The following is an 18,447-nucleotide window of genomic DNA, read 5'->3' on the forward strand; positions in this document are numbered from 1 at the left end:
AGGAACAGACAATGCAAACACCAATCTATAATAAATAGAATGGTACAGAGCTGATAAAGTGACAGAAGGTAAATTAGAAGAAAAGGTCAGGGCTTCACTGAGGTGAGAAGAATGTTCCCAGAACACAGAAACTAATAAAGGATGCCTGATTTTGCAGCAGAAGACTGAAAAACAAATTCACACTCACGGAAGAACTGTTTTTGATGGCATTACACATCAGCATGTGGTCCACCATTAAAGTTCAACATTCAAACAAAAGCCAAGGCAACAACAAAAAAATCCACGGAGCAGTACCACACATTTTCTTACACCTATTGACATTAGCAAATGAAGTCCTTTGATGATGAGCGAGCTGGTGCCTTTTATTTATTTATTTATTTATTTTTTAAGAGCGAAATGCCCTATTATTTTGGACTCCCTGAAAGAGTCAAAAGTATAAAAAAATTAAAATGAAACCTCAAGTAGAAATATTATTCGGTTGTAGAGAAAATTCGTGACATCTCTCTCAGTGAAGAAGTCTCCTCCGGGAAGAAACTGGCCAAGCATACGATATTTTAGCTCTTTACCTGAAGGCGAATCCGACTGCTCATCAGACACCTTTAATGGTGTCAAAACAACACGCGGGACAGTCTTGTTTACCATCATTGAGACTCCATTTCTTCTCTTCTGCTGCTGCCTCAAAGCCTACAAAACATGATAATAAAATGTAACGTAAAAATATAGCCAAAATGATTTCTCATAATGGAATTAAATGATCCATTTGCCCATCATTAGCTACAACCTCTGAAGAGACTTAAATTCCAGAGTCACTAATTGGTCCTGACTCTCAAGAGTCAACTTCATGTCATTTTCCCTCAAAAGCAGAAAATCGGGCTTTGGCAAAGGGCAGCAACCTGAGACCATTTGGAGTATAATTCTGAAAACAAAGCAGCGCTTAAAGGTTTGTTCTACCTTAGCCGTGTGGCTTGGGAGCCCATGGAACTTGAAACCATGACTCCCAAGTAAAATAAATGTAAAATAAATGTTTCGAGACCAGGATAAAAATAGATGTGTCTGCACTTCTCTTGCAGGTGCGTCCTCCCCAGTGCACTGCTCGGTCAATCAAGTTAACACCGAGTGTCATCAGTATGTACAGCAGGTAAGGACTATAATATTGATGCACTCACTCAGCCGTGGGGAGCGCGCTGCACAAAATCACTGAACATGGCAGGAATCATTTATTTCTGTGAAGGGAATCAGTCCTAATCTTGGAAACCTTGCAGCACTTGGCTTCTGTCTGCTTGACTTTGGGCATTAACCTTCAGAACACGAACATGACGGCATTCTGGCAAATCCAGGGGAAAAAAAAAATTGAGATGAGCATAAATCTCTCCAAATGGGAGTGCTTTGTGTTTCATAAATGAATCAACCACGGTGATGATAATGTAATAAAAGACATTTAAAAGTTTTGAAATACAGCTTATCTAGCCGATCGCTTTACACAGAAAATTACCTGTAATAAAAAGGGTCTTCAGCACACGAAACTGAAGAGTCATTAAATTCAGTCACAGGGATGCTAAAACTCCTCAAAAGGTGAAAAGACTGACCACAGACAGCCTCAAACATTTTTATTCCTGGCTTCTGTGTCATTTCTACCAATTTTATAACAACTCAGTTACTTGATTAACGTTCTTCGACTAGAAGTTGTCACAACCTCCTAAAATACTGCCTTGGCTGTATATCCCCTGCTGTCAGAAACAATGTCATTTTATTTGCTAAGGGTATTAGCTCAATGTCCAACTTGTAGATCATAAAATTTAGCAATCAAATAATTATAGAAGTAAAAAACTAAATACCATTTAAATGAGAGAAGGCCTATTCAGATGAGATTTAGAACCAGATGGAAAAGTGGATGGCTTGGGAAATCTACTACTAATGATACTGTGGGCTAATGATAACACAAGCAACTTAACTTCCATTCTGACATCTACTGAATTTTTAGAAAGCACCAGGCACTGCGTGGGGGACCAGGGTTACAAAAATGAACAAATGCCCTCCTCCTCACCTCCAGCTTGCTGTCAATAATATATTTAATGACAGCATGTGTGCTATAAAATATTTAAGACATTTACCCTTTCTTTCATCAAGGCATACACAACTGCATAAATCTCTACAGCCTCGTGGAAGAGCTCAGAGCACTTTATAGACATTAACCCATCAATCCAATAATAAAATGGAATGAGGCAACACGGTGCCTTATATTACGATTAAGTCCATTTTTGCCCACATATAAGACAATAAAACTTGTACAAAGAATGATTAATTTTTAGGAGTCTATACATCATACACTTCAACTACTTCCCTTGGCAATCCAAGTGGGTATTTCATTTTATGTTGGGGTGGGTATATATTTGAAAATACCGGTAAGAAAAAAAGAGGTGAAATAACAAAGGGCCTACCTAGAACCTGGAATCATAAAGACGACATATCTTTTTATAGTATTTGTGGTAAATAATTATTAAAGTAATAAAAATTTTGCCCTCAACTTTTAGAGCTGAGAGGACTCTACTATAGACAAATTAGTAGTTGGACAGAAAGGAACCATGACAGAGATAATAATAATAATAACCCATAATATCAAGGTGGAGCCAAGGTAGGGATAAAGGAGTACTAATCAATATTGAGACCAATCAATGATATTTTTTCTAAATATGTATTTCCTACTCAGAAATTTGGACAAATATATCTGAATACAGTATTTTTTAAATGCTGAAATGAAACAATGTATCTATAGGTGACCAAAACTAAATGACCACCATACTAAAAAAAATTATCTTAAGTGTATTTAAAATATGCATACTTTTTGTTTTATTTCTGAAAAACATGCATTATATCTGGCCCTGAATAACGTTTCTAGGGGCAGACAGCAAAAACTGGGAAGTTTTTGTTTCCTACGAGGCCAGTCACAGCAGTGAAAGCAGCAAGCTATTAGGCAAACTCGAGGAGCATCACAGCTCAGTTATCAGAAGGGGCATCTCGATCACATTCACTAGATCCACAGTCACTTTAGGCTAACTTGCAGATTCCAGTTCACTTCCCAGAAAGCAGGGTTTATCTGACTCTGGACACTAGGGAAACTTCCAAGCAGATCAGAATGTGAACGGGGGTGGAGAAAACAAGCTCAGTAACTGAGATGTCTGGGACAGTGTGGGCTCCACACAAGAGAACTCTGGCACCTGCCATGGGCATGAGGCAGGCGGTACAGCGGCTCCTACATTATAGTGATTCCTGTTCTCTTGCTGTAGGGTGTTCATCCTGCAAGGAAAGAGGCTAGCTGTTCATGAGTTTTTGGGTGTGTAACTCTATTTCTGCAACTATGTGCACATCAACCACTCAAACATATGCTGCATGTCTCCTCACAATGCCCTGAAAAATGTGCAATGCTTTTTTGGACATTGGGGTAAGACAATGGCAGAGGGGGAGGCTGAAGTGAGCGAAAAAAGTACATACCCCATTGGAGGAGGTAGTAACTACTCAAGAGATGCAACACAACTGGATTTTTAGGTGAGTTTTCCTGTTTTTAAACAAAGTACCAGGCAAAACAAAGATGACTCTGAGCTAAATTCAGCCTGAGGGCACCAATCTTTGAGACCTACTACACACCATTCCCAATGCACCTCACCTCCCCAAATGAGTCTGACCACTGCCCAACAGGTGTGTTAAAATCCCCCTCTTCTAATGTGCTGACCTGCAGAAGATTGGGGACCGGTGCAGAGCCACCTTAATGACTATGTGGGGTGATGGGCTGCACAGTCAGAGAAAGAATGAAATAATCAGCTGAGTATGCTGGGTAAATTACTTGATTAAAATGTCCCTATGAAACAAAGACAATAGCGTTGGTAAGGTGTTTTAAATAGGAAATCCACAGAACAGTATTTAACGCTATTTGTAGCACATAGTAAATATTCAATAAATATTACTTCTTATATTATTTACCCATTCGGCAATGAATGCATTTTTTGAGGATTTACTCTGTTGGTAGTACACTGCTGATCCATAGTAATGAAAACAACAACAAAAAAATTGTTTTATTTTACATTTTAGCCAAAGACTGACAAGGAATCACAGAAAATAAACATAACAATTTTACACACATACAAGCACTAAGAAAATAATGCCATATCAAGGAGGTAGAGTAACTGGGGTGGGAAGAAAAATCACTTGAGAAGGGACAGTGGAGATGAAACCCCAAACGACAAAGAGAACCGGCCATGTGAAGATGGCAGAAATTCCAGTCAGGGAAAGAAATAGTATTAAGACTTCTATCAGGAAAGGTCTTTGGTGGTTCAAGGAATTAATAGCTGGGGTAGCTTGGAAGAAGGACTAGGAAGATTACAGAAATGAAAAAGAATTCCCTGAAATGATTGCCAAGGGTTTATATTAGGATCAGGAGATTTATGTTCAAAACAAAGGCACCCCTCAACCCCAGTCTCTCCCCACAGCCTGCAGGGTCCACTCTAGCACTTCTGCCCCAAAGATGCGATAGAGGCCCAGCAAAGAGAAAGCACAGTGTGTCTTCCAGCAAAGGATCGCCCTTGGCCTTAATGCACTGCTTCAGAATACATTTTAAGGTCCCACTGCACGAAGTACATTGCATCTCACACCTTGGACAAGCTTCCTAACAGTTCTGAACATTTTGAGCAATTTAGGGAAGGGGGTCCTTAAACACTCCAGGAAGCCTTCTGCCTCAGAGCCTCTGCATGAATTCTCTTATGTGCATGGTACACTCTTCCCTCAGACATCCGGCTCAGTTCCTCAAATACTTGAGACTTTACTCATTGCCTTAGCCCATTGGGCTGCTCTAACAATATACCCCAGGCTGGGTAACCTGTAAACCACAGAAATTCAGTCTCCACAGTCTGGAGGCTGGAGGCGGTAGATCACAGTGCCAGTGTGATCCTGTGAGGGCCCCTCCTCTGGACTGCGGGCTTCTCCCTCGTTGTACCCTCACATGGCAGACAGGGGCCAGGGAGCTCTGGTGGGGTCTCTTTTGTAAGTATACTGATCCCATTTATAATGGCTCCATGCTCGTAAGTTAAGCATCTCCCAAAGACCACATCTCCAAATACCACCACATTGAACCTTAGGATTCCAACACATGAATTTTGGGGGACACAAACATTCAAATCACACACTCTTTGCTGCTTTTCCCACCATATTCTCTATCCCCACTATCCACTCTAATTTATTTTCCCCCCATGGAAAATATATTATACCGTGTGATGTCATTTTGTCTTCCCTTCCCCAACCTAGAACACAGACTCCGAAAGACAGCGATTTTCATCTTTTTTTGTTGACTGACATATCCGCAAGTGCCTAGAAGATTGCCTAGGCTACCCTAGGTGTTCAGTAAATAATTACTAAGGATAAATAAAAACTCTTAAAAATAATTTTAATAAAAATAGAAAAGCCCTCTTCTCTCTTTAAAATATATAACTGGTTTATTCAAAAGGCAGAAATCAGCATGAAACAATCAAGAAATAATTTTATTCTCTTAATATTGCCTTCACACATTTCTGACCAATTTCCCTTTCTCATTTCTGGACAATATTTTACATAGAACACATAGCTTCTTTGGTCGCCTTCAAGTATTTATACAGTCTCATTTTCAGGCTTAAAAACACGAGGTCTAATATGAAGTCTTCTTTCTGCTCTTCCCAGGCTACACCTATGTCTCAGGTAAAAAAAACTTCATTAGCACAGAAATTCCTGATTTTACTCTTCCTCCATTTCCTTCCTCTTCTTTTGGCTTCCCCAGGATCGGAGTTGAAAATGAGGAGAAGAACAGGTCAAAGTTGTCTTACCTAGTGTTATCATAGACTCAGCATTACAATCTTTGGGGAGACAGAAGGCCAGCTGCTAGATTTGTATGGTGTACATTATCTAGTTATACAGATACTGTTAACCATATATCTATTATCCAGCTACAACTATATATATATATATATATATATATATATATATATATATATAGTATATATCACATATATATATATACAAATACATATTTGTGTGTGTGTGTGTGTGTGTGCGTGCATGCGCCTCCTAACAGTGTGTGAGGTACCGGGTTCCCCTTCTGGGAAAATTCCACCCCTCACGAGCGTTGCTCTCTGAGTCTTCCTCTCACTTAGACTGTACCTCCTTTCACCGAGAAAGAGGGGATGTAGCAGAGCTCTATCCACTTTTATAAAATCCCTTTAATTAATGCTCCTTCAAGTGAATCCTGAACTATCTTTATATTGGCTGTTGGGGGATGGTCCGGGGCCATCTGGCCTCTCTCACTAAGTCCTCTGAGGTCGTGTCTAACACCTCTCTTTCCAACAGGTACACTTGTATCCCACTGTCCTCAGCTTTGAGCTTTAGCTAAAATTCCAGAAGAACAAGAAAATTCCTGTTTTACATTATATGTTACAAATAAAATAGAAGTTAAATGCAACTTAACATTATTAAAATTTGGATATCCCACAGCCTGGAAAATATAAAGCCATGTAATAGATTAAGAAAATAAGACTAGGAGGGTCACTTTAGATGGTCATGGGAGGTTTGCTCTGCATAAGGGTACCGTGAAAGGGGAGATTTTATTTTGTTGTGACAAATTACGAGAGGTGGCTTTTTCTACTCCACCCTAAAGGTCTCAATTAGCCAGAGGTGGCCCTGTTGCTCAATCTGTAACATGGTTTTATTTTGACACTGACATTATATAATAAGTCTTACTGTATCAGTCTAGATTAAATTAAGGGGGATAATATCAATGAGGTACTTTCCAACTACTCAAGCATTAGCTATAGTTTGAAATGCTAATGGAATATCTTATTGAACAACTTTAAATCCTGTAATTTCAAATCCAGAAAGAAACGCCATCAAAACTTAAATAAGGGTGTCTAGGTGGTTCAGTTGGCTGAGCCTCTGACTTCAGCTCAGGTCATGATCTCAGGGTCCTGGGATCCAGCCCTACATCTGGCTCCCTGCTCAGTGGGGAGCCTGCTTCTTCCTCTCCCACTGACCCCCCCCCACTTGTGCAAGCGTGCGCCCTCTCTCTCTCTCAGATAAACAAATAAAATCTTAAAAAAAAAAAAAAAACTTAAGTAAGAAGATGGCAAGTGTAAATGCAGTCTACTGTGAAGGAATGTACCTTTAAGCCGCCCATATATATAACGTCCAACATGACCAAGCTCCACAGGGTACACGGTACTAACCAAATTTAATATTTCCAGGTATTATTTAGTATGAAAGAAATTTACAGGCTTAAACTTGGAAATAAACTTATTTTTTAAAGGAAACACGTAACAGAGCTAAATCAGTCAGGAAAGGTAAAGATCCTATCATGCATCAATTACAATTATGGCTTTAAGCAAAAGGAAAGAAATCAAAAGATGAGGACTGAGCATACTTTTCTCTAGAGATGTATTGTGATATTCTCCTGTAAAAAGAAACCAAAAAAAAAAAAAAGCTAACCCTTTAAATAAACATTTTATTTTTTCAACAGAAAGCTTGTCAGATAACTCTAAAAAAATGGAATGGTTTCTCATTTCTACTCTAATGAAAAATAAAATAAAACCTCAAATCACAGGCTTTTGTGTTAACTTGGAATTTGCATAAACAAGTAATGCCTGTTTCATAGTAATAGAAAAACAACACTAACAATGTAACTTAAGAATGCACTGAATGCAGTAAGCCTTTCACTGAAAAATGTGAAAATACCACATGCTGTGAATGCTAAAATAATTAGAAATACACACATACGAAACAGCTGGCTGAGTCAGGCCCCACCAACTTGCATTGTTGCTCTTACGCTAAATGTCAACGCCCATGTTCAAGAAACTGCTATCACGCAACATAACCTTTGGAATTTCACAGTATTGGTCAAACATATAAAGCTAAAGCAAAATACCAACACTGTACCTGTTTTGTGATAAGAAGAGAGGGCAAAATACCTGCAACTTTATGAATAAATTCTACCACCTTAAGTAAATAATGAAGTCAAATAAAACAACAGCAACAACATAGAAAGGTTCTGTTCCACACCATGTTACATCCCATCATCACAGAACTCACCCTTCCTTAATCTTTCATGTGAGTCTGCTGTTTAAAAACTTCCAAAATTTAATCTTTCTTAATTATCCTTCTTTAAAATTCAAAATCTAATCATTTCTTATTTTTTAGGGTCATTATAACTAAAATAACAAGGCAGAAAGAAGACAGGGAACAAGGTAATAATCAGCAAGCTACTACTCTCCAGAGGCTTCTGAATATGTTTATTTGGAATATGCTTATTCAGAAAAAAAAATCTACTAAGATAACAACATATTATTCATGCAATTATATCTAACATAGGATGTTAACTAACATTTTGATGATGAGAAAGTAAAATGGACCCAAATATTTGGAAGCAATGAAAATATTCTATGTCAATAGTCAAGGGACATTATAGCCTCCATATTGCCCAGCCTGTAATTATACTGCAGTTAGCAGTACTGCAAAGTAAAAGGACCCATTCTCTATGGCAACATGCTTCGGGTGGCTATGGAGGCCTCAGATCTGAGAAATTATGTCTAGCTTATTTTGCATGAAGGTTTATTTTAAATTATTATTATTTTTTTTTTTACTACATTTATGCCTATAAAGCTACTGGACTTTGTTTCTCTTTTTTTCCCACCTACTTCTTTCTAAGAATCTACACTGGCCAATGTACAGTCAAATTACTGAAGGCCGCCTGACCCAGAATATACTTCTAGTAAAATAATAAGAGCTATATAAATGATATATTTGAGTTTCTGCCAGTAACATGTGTTGATACTGAACATAAACAGTCTGTGTTCAAAAATAATATTCTCAATGATTATGCTGTATTGCTCTCCTTACATTATACAAATACTGAAGAATGTAAATTTCTTCAGATAATGTCAAAAATTCATCTATCATATTATATACCATATGCTAAAAGGCAGTATCAGTTAAGAGGGAAGAATCTAAAACTACAATTCTGGGCTCAAGTGTCATCTCCAAAATGTACTCGCTGAACAATTGTGGGCAAGTAATCTAAATTCTCTGGGCCTTATTTCCCTCACTTGAAAACTGGGAATGCTAGTACATACATTAAAGGATTTCTATGAGGATTAAATGACATAGTATATATAAAATACAGAGCGGAATGTCTAGAATTCAGAAAAGTAAATATCAGCTAATGTAACTGTTATTAGGGTCATTCAGCTGGCCCTACATTCATGAGATGATTTATACATGCATATATACACAGAAAACAGATATTCACGAATGCAGAACACATATATATGTATGTACACATATGTATATATACACTTACAAAGAATTCTACATGGTCATAGCCATTCAAGTACCCAAAAGAAAAGAAAGCTGCAGATTTGCTGAGGCCGCTACAATTTAAAATGCCTCATGTTCAGTCAATTTTTGAAATGCTGTCTTAAGAAATTCAGCAATTACAGGGAATCTGGGCAAAATTCTGCAAGAGCAGCTCTTTTCTAATGTATTTCCAATATGAATTTGATTATTAATCAAACATTAGCATATCTGCTACATATTGTGCCATATTCCCACCGGAGCTAATGTGCTATTTGGCTATACAGTACGAAGTTTTAAGGAATTAATACACGGCTCTTCCAGGACATTAAGAAGCTTATAGGACAGGTTTCTTAAAACAAGGCTCAGATCCTAAGCAAGTAAGTGGCACTTTCCGTGAACACATGTTCTGCAACAACACAAAAATACTAACTCAAAGTTGTGAAATGATTTAGTCATTGTAAAAAATGTTCAAATGATATGAAACCAAAATGGAGAAAGTAAAAAATAGTGAGACATGACAAGACATAGATCTGAATCTTTATCTTTACATTCATGTACAGGACTATTTCATGGTGTACACATTTTCTAAATCACTGTCTTTCAGAAGTATGACTTTCATTTATGACTGCATCTATGTTTCTTAAATGCTGCAAGGACCGGTATCCAGCTTTGTATCCTTTGTTCTCTCCTGGTTAGTATTTTATTATCTGCATTCCATTTGCTGCCTGAATAAGCCTTTTCCTGGACTTCCCTACTGTCATCCATCCTTTATTTCATCAATTAAAAAGGGATCTCCACACTGAATTCAATTTTGTTCTTTGGTCTAAAACATTTTACAAGATATTAATGGCAAGCTCACCAAAGATTATTTGATGTAACACTAATTACCTTAAATATAATACCAATGAAAGGAAATACTGCAATTTCAATAATTAATACAGAATAGAAAAGTAACGTAATTCAGTGCAAAAATGTTGATTTTCTTTCCTAAGTTTCCTTGTTTGAAGTACAGGAGAAGGTAGGGGCAGACATTCTAAGTCTAGGAAACTGGATAAGATTATTAAGAAGCTTTACAGGTTAGTGAGACTTAAAAAAATTAACTTTTTTTTTTAAACATGGCTTCTCTTGTTATGTCCACTAGAATGATACTTCTATGCCTACGCTTGGTAAGGGTCTGCAGGAGGTGTGATGGAGGGGGCTGTCATAGAAAGAGCAAAATAAATATAGAAGAGGAAGGCAGTTAAACAAGGGAAAATCATGAAGTTTCACATGAACGGTCACATATATAAGCTTTCCACTTATCGACCACATTACCGTCATGCAATGTCCCCTTCTAACCATAGCGGCTCTTCCTCCCTCTTCCATGCGCAATTCAGAATTTGCCGGCATGGCAGCAATAGTTAACATCTACTGAGTGGCTATCAGGGGTCACTCACTCTGCAATGTGCTTTCAGTGTCTCACCTCACAGACTTCTCAGATCATTCCCATGTGAAAGGTACTATTATTTTCCACATCCTCTAGAGATTAAATTCAAGATTCAGAGAAGAAAAGCGTCCTGCTCAGAGTTGCAGGAATTCAACCAGGGTATTTCAGAGCCTAGCGGCCAATCTTGCAGCCATTCCCTCCCGTCACCATCTTGGCGCAAGGACACAGAGATCAGGACTGCTTAGGTAATATCAAGATGATATTGCACATTAACCTCCATTCAGCACCAAACACTGGTAGACATTCTTGATAAAAGTAAGCCACAATTCCTACTTTTCTTAGTTGTAACTTAATGCATCTCAGTCACAAGGAAGAAATTATCTGTTTATTTTTTACATCAACTATTAGTTAAGCATGAGGCCACAGAGACATTATTTTCAAGATATGCAATGCATTTATGGAACCTAAAATGTTTACTATAAACCTCACACAAGAAAATCTTAATATAAGTTTTTATGCTTCCAAGCACATTCTCCCTCTTCTATTTTACATTAAGGTTCTCAGCCAAGCCTCTCTAGTTTTTAGCATAGAGTAAAATTAGCGTATGAATATTATGGAAGTGGTTGAATTCAGGACATCTCTGTTGCTCTCTGGCGACTGTGCTCTAACTGATTTCACCTTCTCTACCTCACATCCATTACTTTAAGGAGGTCGAACAAAGAATGAATGCTAGCTCTCTTACCTGTTTAAGAGCCTTTTTGGTGTGTTGCTGAAAGGAAGACGCCAACTTGCTTTGCACTGCTGTGTTAGTAAGGCTTGAATCTCGAGTGGAAGACGCTTCATCAGTTACCTGCTTCGCACAAACTAGAAACAGAGAGAGATAATGATATTACTAATTTGAATTCCTTTTTTTAAATCCACTGTAATTAACTCACTTGGAGCTTCTCTCCAATTGAAAATGGATACCTAAAATAAAGCCAAATAGCACAGTGAAAAGAAGAGTATCTAGATTTGAGAGAAGAGATCACTTAATAACTGTGTGGTCACAGTTACAAGTAACCTTTCTACTCCCCCGTTTCCTTACTCACTAATTGATGATAATTCCTATGTCATAGGGCTATTGTGCGGACACACACAAAAAGAGCATAATATCTGCCTCAAGACTTGGGAGTCAGTAGATACTTTCCAAATCTGAATATGCAGATTGAGCAATACATAGTCTTTTGAAGAAACAATGTAAATTTATGAAATTGTTTCAAATCTACCAACCGCCATGGTGTTCTTCCATTTAACAGCCCTCCTTCTATAGACTCCCTGCCTACTGGGACATGTTTACCTTGTCCTATGGGCCAAGTCATCTATCACAGAGAAGGAAAAACAAAAGCCAAGATGCTGGGTGTCAATTTAAGGCAATTATTTTCAACAACATCATGCCCTCTGCAGATAACCATATTATCTGCCCATTTTTGCCAGAGTCAAGCTTTCCTGTTGCCTGTTCTAGAAAGGACATTTTCTTCAAAAAGGCTGTTTTTTAGAAGAACCAATGTTTCCCTGACATGGGTGACAAGGGCTCACATTCACTTTCAGCTCTGTGGAACCTGGGTTATAGCCGGCACCCATCCTTGGCCCTCAAACGTTCCACCCGAGAGACAAGGCTGAACACTCCATGACTCTGGCCACAGAGATGCAGGCCCTCTTCTGTGCACACCAGAGGGGAAGGCATTATTTGGAAAATCAAAGTAAGGAAGCACTGTGATTGGTGTCAGAATGGAGGCAGATGTCAAAGGCAGGAGGCAAGAGGAAGTTAGATGGAAAAAAAGAACTTGAGAACATATTGGAAAAGCTCAAAATATGACTTTTAAGGGCACCAGGGTTAACACTAATCCAAGAAAATTTTCCAAGGAACAGTAACTTGAGAGGATTCTGACCTGAGCTTTAGAGGCAGGTGGAGGAGTAAAAATTATTCTAGTCAAAAATGGAAGCATATGCACGTGCACAGTGTTGAGAACACTCAAGCTGCTTTAGATAGACTCAAGCACATGTTGCCTAGAAATAAAAATGCGGCTCATGAAAGAGAACGTTGGGAAAAAAGAGTCAAGTTTTGTTTTAAGACAGAAAGTAATTAAGTTCCTGAGGACTAAACAAAATGAACAAGTTTTAAACAATAATTATTAATTATTAATGCCAAGCGCATTACATATGTGATCGCCTTTCATCCCTGCCCCTTCATTGCTGCTTCCTTGCAAGATGGAAAGGTACTGCCTCTGTTTTGGAGAGAGAGGAAACTAGAGCTCAGAAAGGCTCAACAACTTGCCCACAGTAACAGAGTCAACAAAATAGCAGAGCTAAAAGCCAGGGCCAGACCCATATTAAAATATTTGGACTCAAAGCCCAGAACTGATGCAGAAAATTCAATGTCTAAAGAAGTTTAATTTAGTTGTATCCTGAAGGTACTGAAACCGGAGGTTAATAAGGGCAGGGAGATCAAGTCATTTAACCACTTACATGAAAAAATTAAGAACTGTGGGTGAGAGTGATTGGCCCAGGAAACGCTAGGGTTGAAGAAGCCAAAGGATTTGCCCATGGACAAAGTCAGAGAAGTCCCCAAATTAATGATCAGGTGACTTGTTTCTATTTGATTCCATACAATACTTTTCCTTAAAACAGTCTAAACACTGTAGTTAAGAAACACTTTATAACACTGCTCCCATGACGTATGGCTCCCAGGCTTTTCTCCTTGCAATGATCACTAGAGTGAATGGTAACACTTTGCCAAATCTTACTCATCAAGAAATACCAGAAATTAATCATAGGTTTACATTCCAAAGATAAATTTACTTTTACAGTAATTACACAGTTGGCCTTTTTAATGTTCTGAAGTCTCTATGAAGTGAGACAAACTGAGGAATTGAGAGGAAGGTGGCAGAGAGGACAAATGATTCTAACTGAACAGACCTAAAAGTTGCAAAATAAGCCCAGCCAGAAGCAAACTGGGCATTAGCAAATATGTTTTATTACTTCACATTCTTAGAGTATTATCTCCCCCTTGACAAATGGAAACTTACTGATTAGTTAAAAAGGACCACCAAATGCCGTCCGTGGACTTTAGGGAATCTAGGGAAAATATGAGAATGCTTCTACATACTGGACATCCAAACAAATTTACCCATTTGCTTAGGAAGTGCTTTTATTCATAAGTCTTTCAAAAGTAAAATTTCAATGAAGCAGGATCAAAAAATGACAGATGCTGAATTAGTCTGTCTGCAGTGAAAGCCTTGCCCCCACCTGCCGCATTCATCTGACTGCGACAGTAAGCAGTACACAATCAGCCCGCCTTCCTGAGCAGAACAGGTATCTTATAACTTGCTCTATTCCCTCTGACCTAGGAAGCCATAGGGTATCATGATACCTGTTCCAGCACCACAAGATTTAATGCATATTTTGATTTAAATTCACTATTACACCAAGTTAATAGTGATTCACATATATTTTGTGTTTCCAAAAGGAAGAACTGGTTCAATTTGGAGCCCAGAACTTCAGATGGAGGGCAGGACAATAACACGAAACAGCATCAAGCAATCCCTTAAAGGCTTTTCTCAAGATGATTCATTTTTCTTTAACTTACCTCTATTTTGCTTTATCTTACATTCCATCCTATGCTCAGTGAAGCATCCTGAGAATTCCTTCCTACATAGTCAATTTCTCCCCTGATCCCCTTTTCTGGAACTTGGTCCTACTTCCCCAGATCAAACCATGTTTCCCTAATTATTTATTTCTGATCAAGTATTTATCAAACCTTTAAAAACAGTAAATGTAATAGAAAATGAAATCTACAAATGAGTATCCCTTTGGGTTAAAAGAAACAAATACCTATTTTTAAGGAAAAAAGTCAAGAAATAATAAAATGCACAACGTAATCCATAAGTTCCAAACAGTGCACCTGCGTGTGTGTTTGTGTGTGTGTGTGTGTGTACTGACAAAAAAGGACCTTTAACATGGGTGTATGAGTTATTTTATTCATGCTTTTGCCATGTATACGATGAGGGTGGCTGAATTGAAAAACACCAACTAGTTGGACTGTTGAGGTTCATGCAGATTCATATTCTGACAAAACATACGGTTTTTCACTTTTACTTCATTCTTGCAGCTATCTTAATAACAGATGTGATAAATAAATAATGCAGGGCTCATTTTAAACAGTTGCCTGAATATTTATAAAAGGGACTGAGTTTGGCCTCTGAAATACAAGCCAAAGAAAAATTAAAGAAAGGACCAAGGGAAATGCCCTGTATGTGAAATTATAACAGAAACCAGGAAACGGAAGAATTAGGACAGATGTTTTATCCAATGAATATCAAACACTGACAGGCAGCTTAGAAAGTGATATCTTTTTGGCATCAAACAAGAATGGGGCTTTTTTTTTTTTTCTAACTTCACTGGCATGATCACAAAACGAATGCCAGGATTTATACCTCAAAACCCCACAAGACTGCCTGCCCTTTCTGTAGGTAGACAAAATGAAGACAAGGAAACATTTTTTTTAAAGGTACAGAAATGCTATTTCTGTCTACATTTTGCTTGGCTGCCAAAACTAGGCAAAGCCAAAGACATAGTTAAAAGCTAATCTGCTTGTTTTATCTTCAAACAGGTAATGAGGTTCTCAGTATTTGTTGCTCAACTACCTCCACTTTCACTCACACTCAGATTCCCAAACCTCCCAGCCAAAATATTCTATTTGGAAGGCTCAGGACCAAAGAAAGATGGAAGATTCCACATCATCATGAGACCATCTTGAAGGCTAGAGAAACTGATAGCTGTCCAGCAAGACTGGATTTCTGACTCCCAGAGTCTCCATGTTGTCCTCCTGTCTCCCCTCTTTCATTCACCCTTCAACTCGAAAATGTGATCAAACTAGAAAATATGGGTTAGAGCTCATATTTTTTAAAGTTGAATGACAGAAGATATGGGCACTACTCCCCCCACCCAGTGTAATTACTAATCCATTGACAAGTGTACAAGAGGGCTTTGACCTTTAAACCAAGACACAAAGGAAGGAGAAATTAGAATGCAACCTTGACTTTGTCTCTCTCTCGTCTTACATCTTGTCTGCTTCCCCAACTCCCATCCTCTTTGATCCAACCAACTGAGACCCTGCTGTGTTTCCTGAACACAGTGACTTGCTATACTTATTGTAATTGCTCCAACTGTCCCTCATCCAAATACCCTTCTCCATTTCTTTGCCTGGCAAATTCATCTTGACAGACCAACCTGGAACAGCTTCCCCCAAAGCCTTCCTGACTATGCCCGTCTCTGAGGTGGACTTACTCCTCCTCTGCCCATGTTTCCTTGGAACTCAGTATATGAATTCATGGCATTCTTTGCAAACAGTGCTTCTGTCTGCCTCACCACCCACAAGTCCAGCAACTCAGGGACTTACACTTAGGTGCAAAGATAGGTGCAGAGCAGTTGATCTATAAATGTTTATTAAACGAAATTGTCAAATTTGATCTTCATGAAATGTATCTAAAGGGTCTATTTTTAATGTTAACATTCAATTACTGCTTTTAATAAGAATTCATGGAAGGGGAAGTCAGCAAAGCAGAGTTTAATTATTGTGGAAAAACATACATAAAAAGTGAATTTTTTAATCTTATGAAATTTTTTTAAATCATCCTAAAATCAATTAGGGAAAATATGAAAACCAAACCACAAAACATCCTATGCATGTTCGTGGAAAGTCACATGACCTGCTGCTCAATGTAAATAAACTTCCTTCTGCCATCCTGACTTGTTACCTTATTTTAAGAGGAAAGTCACAGCTTGGGGATTTTGCATAGTTAAATAAAAAATAATTTAAAAGCCAAAATTAGAAATCACAGTGCTTATCTGAAATGGCAGGAGCTATGTGAGGGCAGAACCACAACACAGACCAGGATCCACACACAATATAGTCCCTGCAACAAAGGTATCAATTGCTGTATGTCCCACTAAACCACATGGTAAGTAATAGGCTCTCAGAGGTAACTGGTGTTCGCAGGTCTAATCCAGGCAGGAAGAAGAACAGCCTTTGATCCATTTCATTTCTATCAATTCTCCTTTCAATTTTCTGATCAAACTAGATGCTATCAAAATAGTTCTCTGTAGAAATAATCCTGACATACATAGGCTTAATACAGTTTTTATAAATAAAAGATATAAATTGAAGAGCACAGAACACTGTGCACAGTTAGAATTCAATCACATTTTAAAAGAGAACTGAGTCTTAGAGGAAGCTTATTTATTTATGAATCATTCATTCAGGTGCAAAACTTTGGCTGAGCACCTTTGTGCCAAGCGCTGTATCAAATGCAGGGGGGCAAAAGCAAATAAAACCCAAGACCTGACTTTGAGATGATAAAGCTTTTTTAAAATGTATTTTTTCTAAGAACAATGGTATAGAACTATTAATTCTATCTGAGGAAAACCAAGTATGAAATCCCACCAGTGATAACTAAAATTTATTCTGAAAGATCGATAAGCACATAATTCAAAAGTATCCCCAGATGGCAAATAATCAAAGCAGCTTATGTTTGGATTGTGTATAGTTTATGTATCATACTTACATAGAAATTGTTCATATCAGATGTTCTGGATATACATAATAACAAAATACATGCCAAAACTGTTAAAAATGATTTAATAAGGACCAGGCAAACCCCATCTGACCCCAGAATCTTTCCTGGACTCCATTTCTTTCAGAGAAAAGGTAATTCCTTAATCCTTTTTGGATCCAGACTAAGGAGAACTACCTTCTCTAAAAGCATTCCTTATTCCAAGATAGTATAGATATTGAGATTTAAACAATTTCCCTCATTACAATAAAAGACAACATTCAAAGCACATGAGATTCCAAGAAAGGCCAGCAATTACATAGAGAAATACTGGCAATAAAATAATGAAAGTAACAATTTTCCCCTAAGAAACCTTCAAGGGAGAAACTGTCTAAACATTTGAAGTACTGATACTCGGTAACATTTAGACTATCATCTATGAATAAAATATAGCTAAAATAACTGAAATTTTTACTGTATTTTATATCCTGCTTCATTAGCCCAATAAAGCCCTCTTCTTAGTCAGAAGAGGGTTGCAGAAAAGGGAGCAAGATAAAACAAGAGGAATAGTGAATCAGATGATAATTACACTAGCAATTTCTATCAGTAAGAACATGCCCCTAACAAGATGTAATCAGACTGATATCATAGGCTACAAGGGACGCTCATCTGATATCATGGAACTGGATAGACTGCAATTTCATTGCAATGTCCACAAATGGTTCACAGGCACTTTGGTTTGCCCTGGACAGGACACTGAAGCTCCACAGTTAACTAGGAAGAACATCTGCACACTGACGTATAGCTATAGGAGTCCCTCCTACAGGCACTCAATGTATCAGCGGAGCCATTTAGTTATACTCTTATCTCTGGATATCCATAAAAATATCCCTTTAAACTCAGAAAAGAGAAACTCAAACCAGAAATAAAAATATTTAATAGGAAAAGCTTATCCTATAGGTACCTGCCTTTCACCACCTAACCCTTCCTACAGATTCCTCTCTCAGAATTATGGAGAGCAAAAACACAATAAACTGCTTGCACGGGGCAAAACAGTGGAAGCTATTTCTGTTA

General features: G+C 37.9%; 1 protein-coding gene across 1 annotated transcript in view; it reads right to left on the reverse strand.

Annotated features, from left to right (window-relative positions):
* Window positions 1–18,447, reverse strand: part of ASXL3 (ASXL transcriptional regulator 3) — a 150,993-nt gene that overhangs the window by 84,750 nt on the left and 47,796 nt on the right. Inside the window, exons 5-6 of the mRNA XM_034996278.1 lie at window positions 11,526–11,647; window positions 567–684 (exon numbers count right to left, since the gene is read on the reverse strand). Coding sequence (XP_034852169.1) covers window positions 567–684; window positions 11,526–11,647 — 240 coding nt within the window. The remainder of the gene's footprint in view (window positions 1–566; window positions 685–11,525; window positions 11,648–18,447) is intronic.

This window comes from Mirounga leonina, unplaced genomic scaffold, assembly GCF_011800145.1.
Source record: "Mirounga leonina isolate KUSES-001 unplaced genomic scaffold, KU_Mleo_1.0 Mir_93, whole genome shotgun sequence".
Lineage (NCBI taxonomy): Eukaryota > Metazoa > Chordata > Mammalia > Carnivora > Phocidae > Mirounga > Mirounga leonina.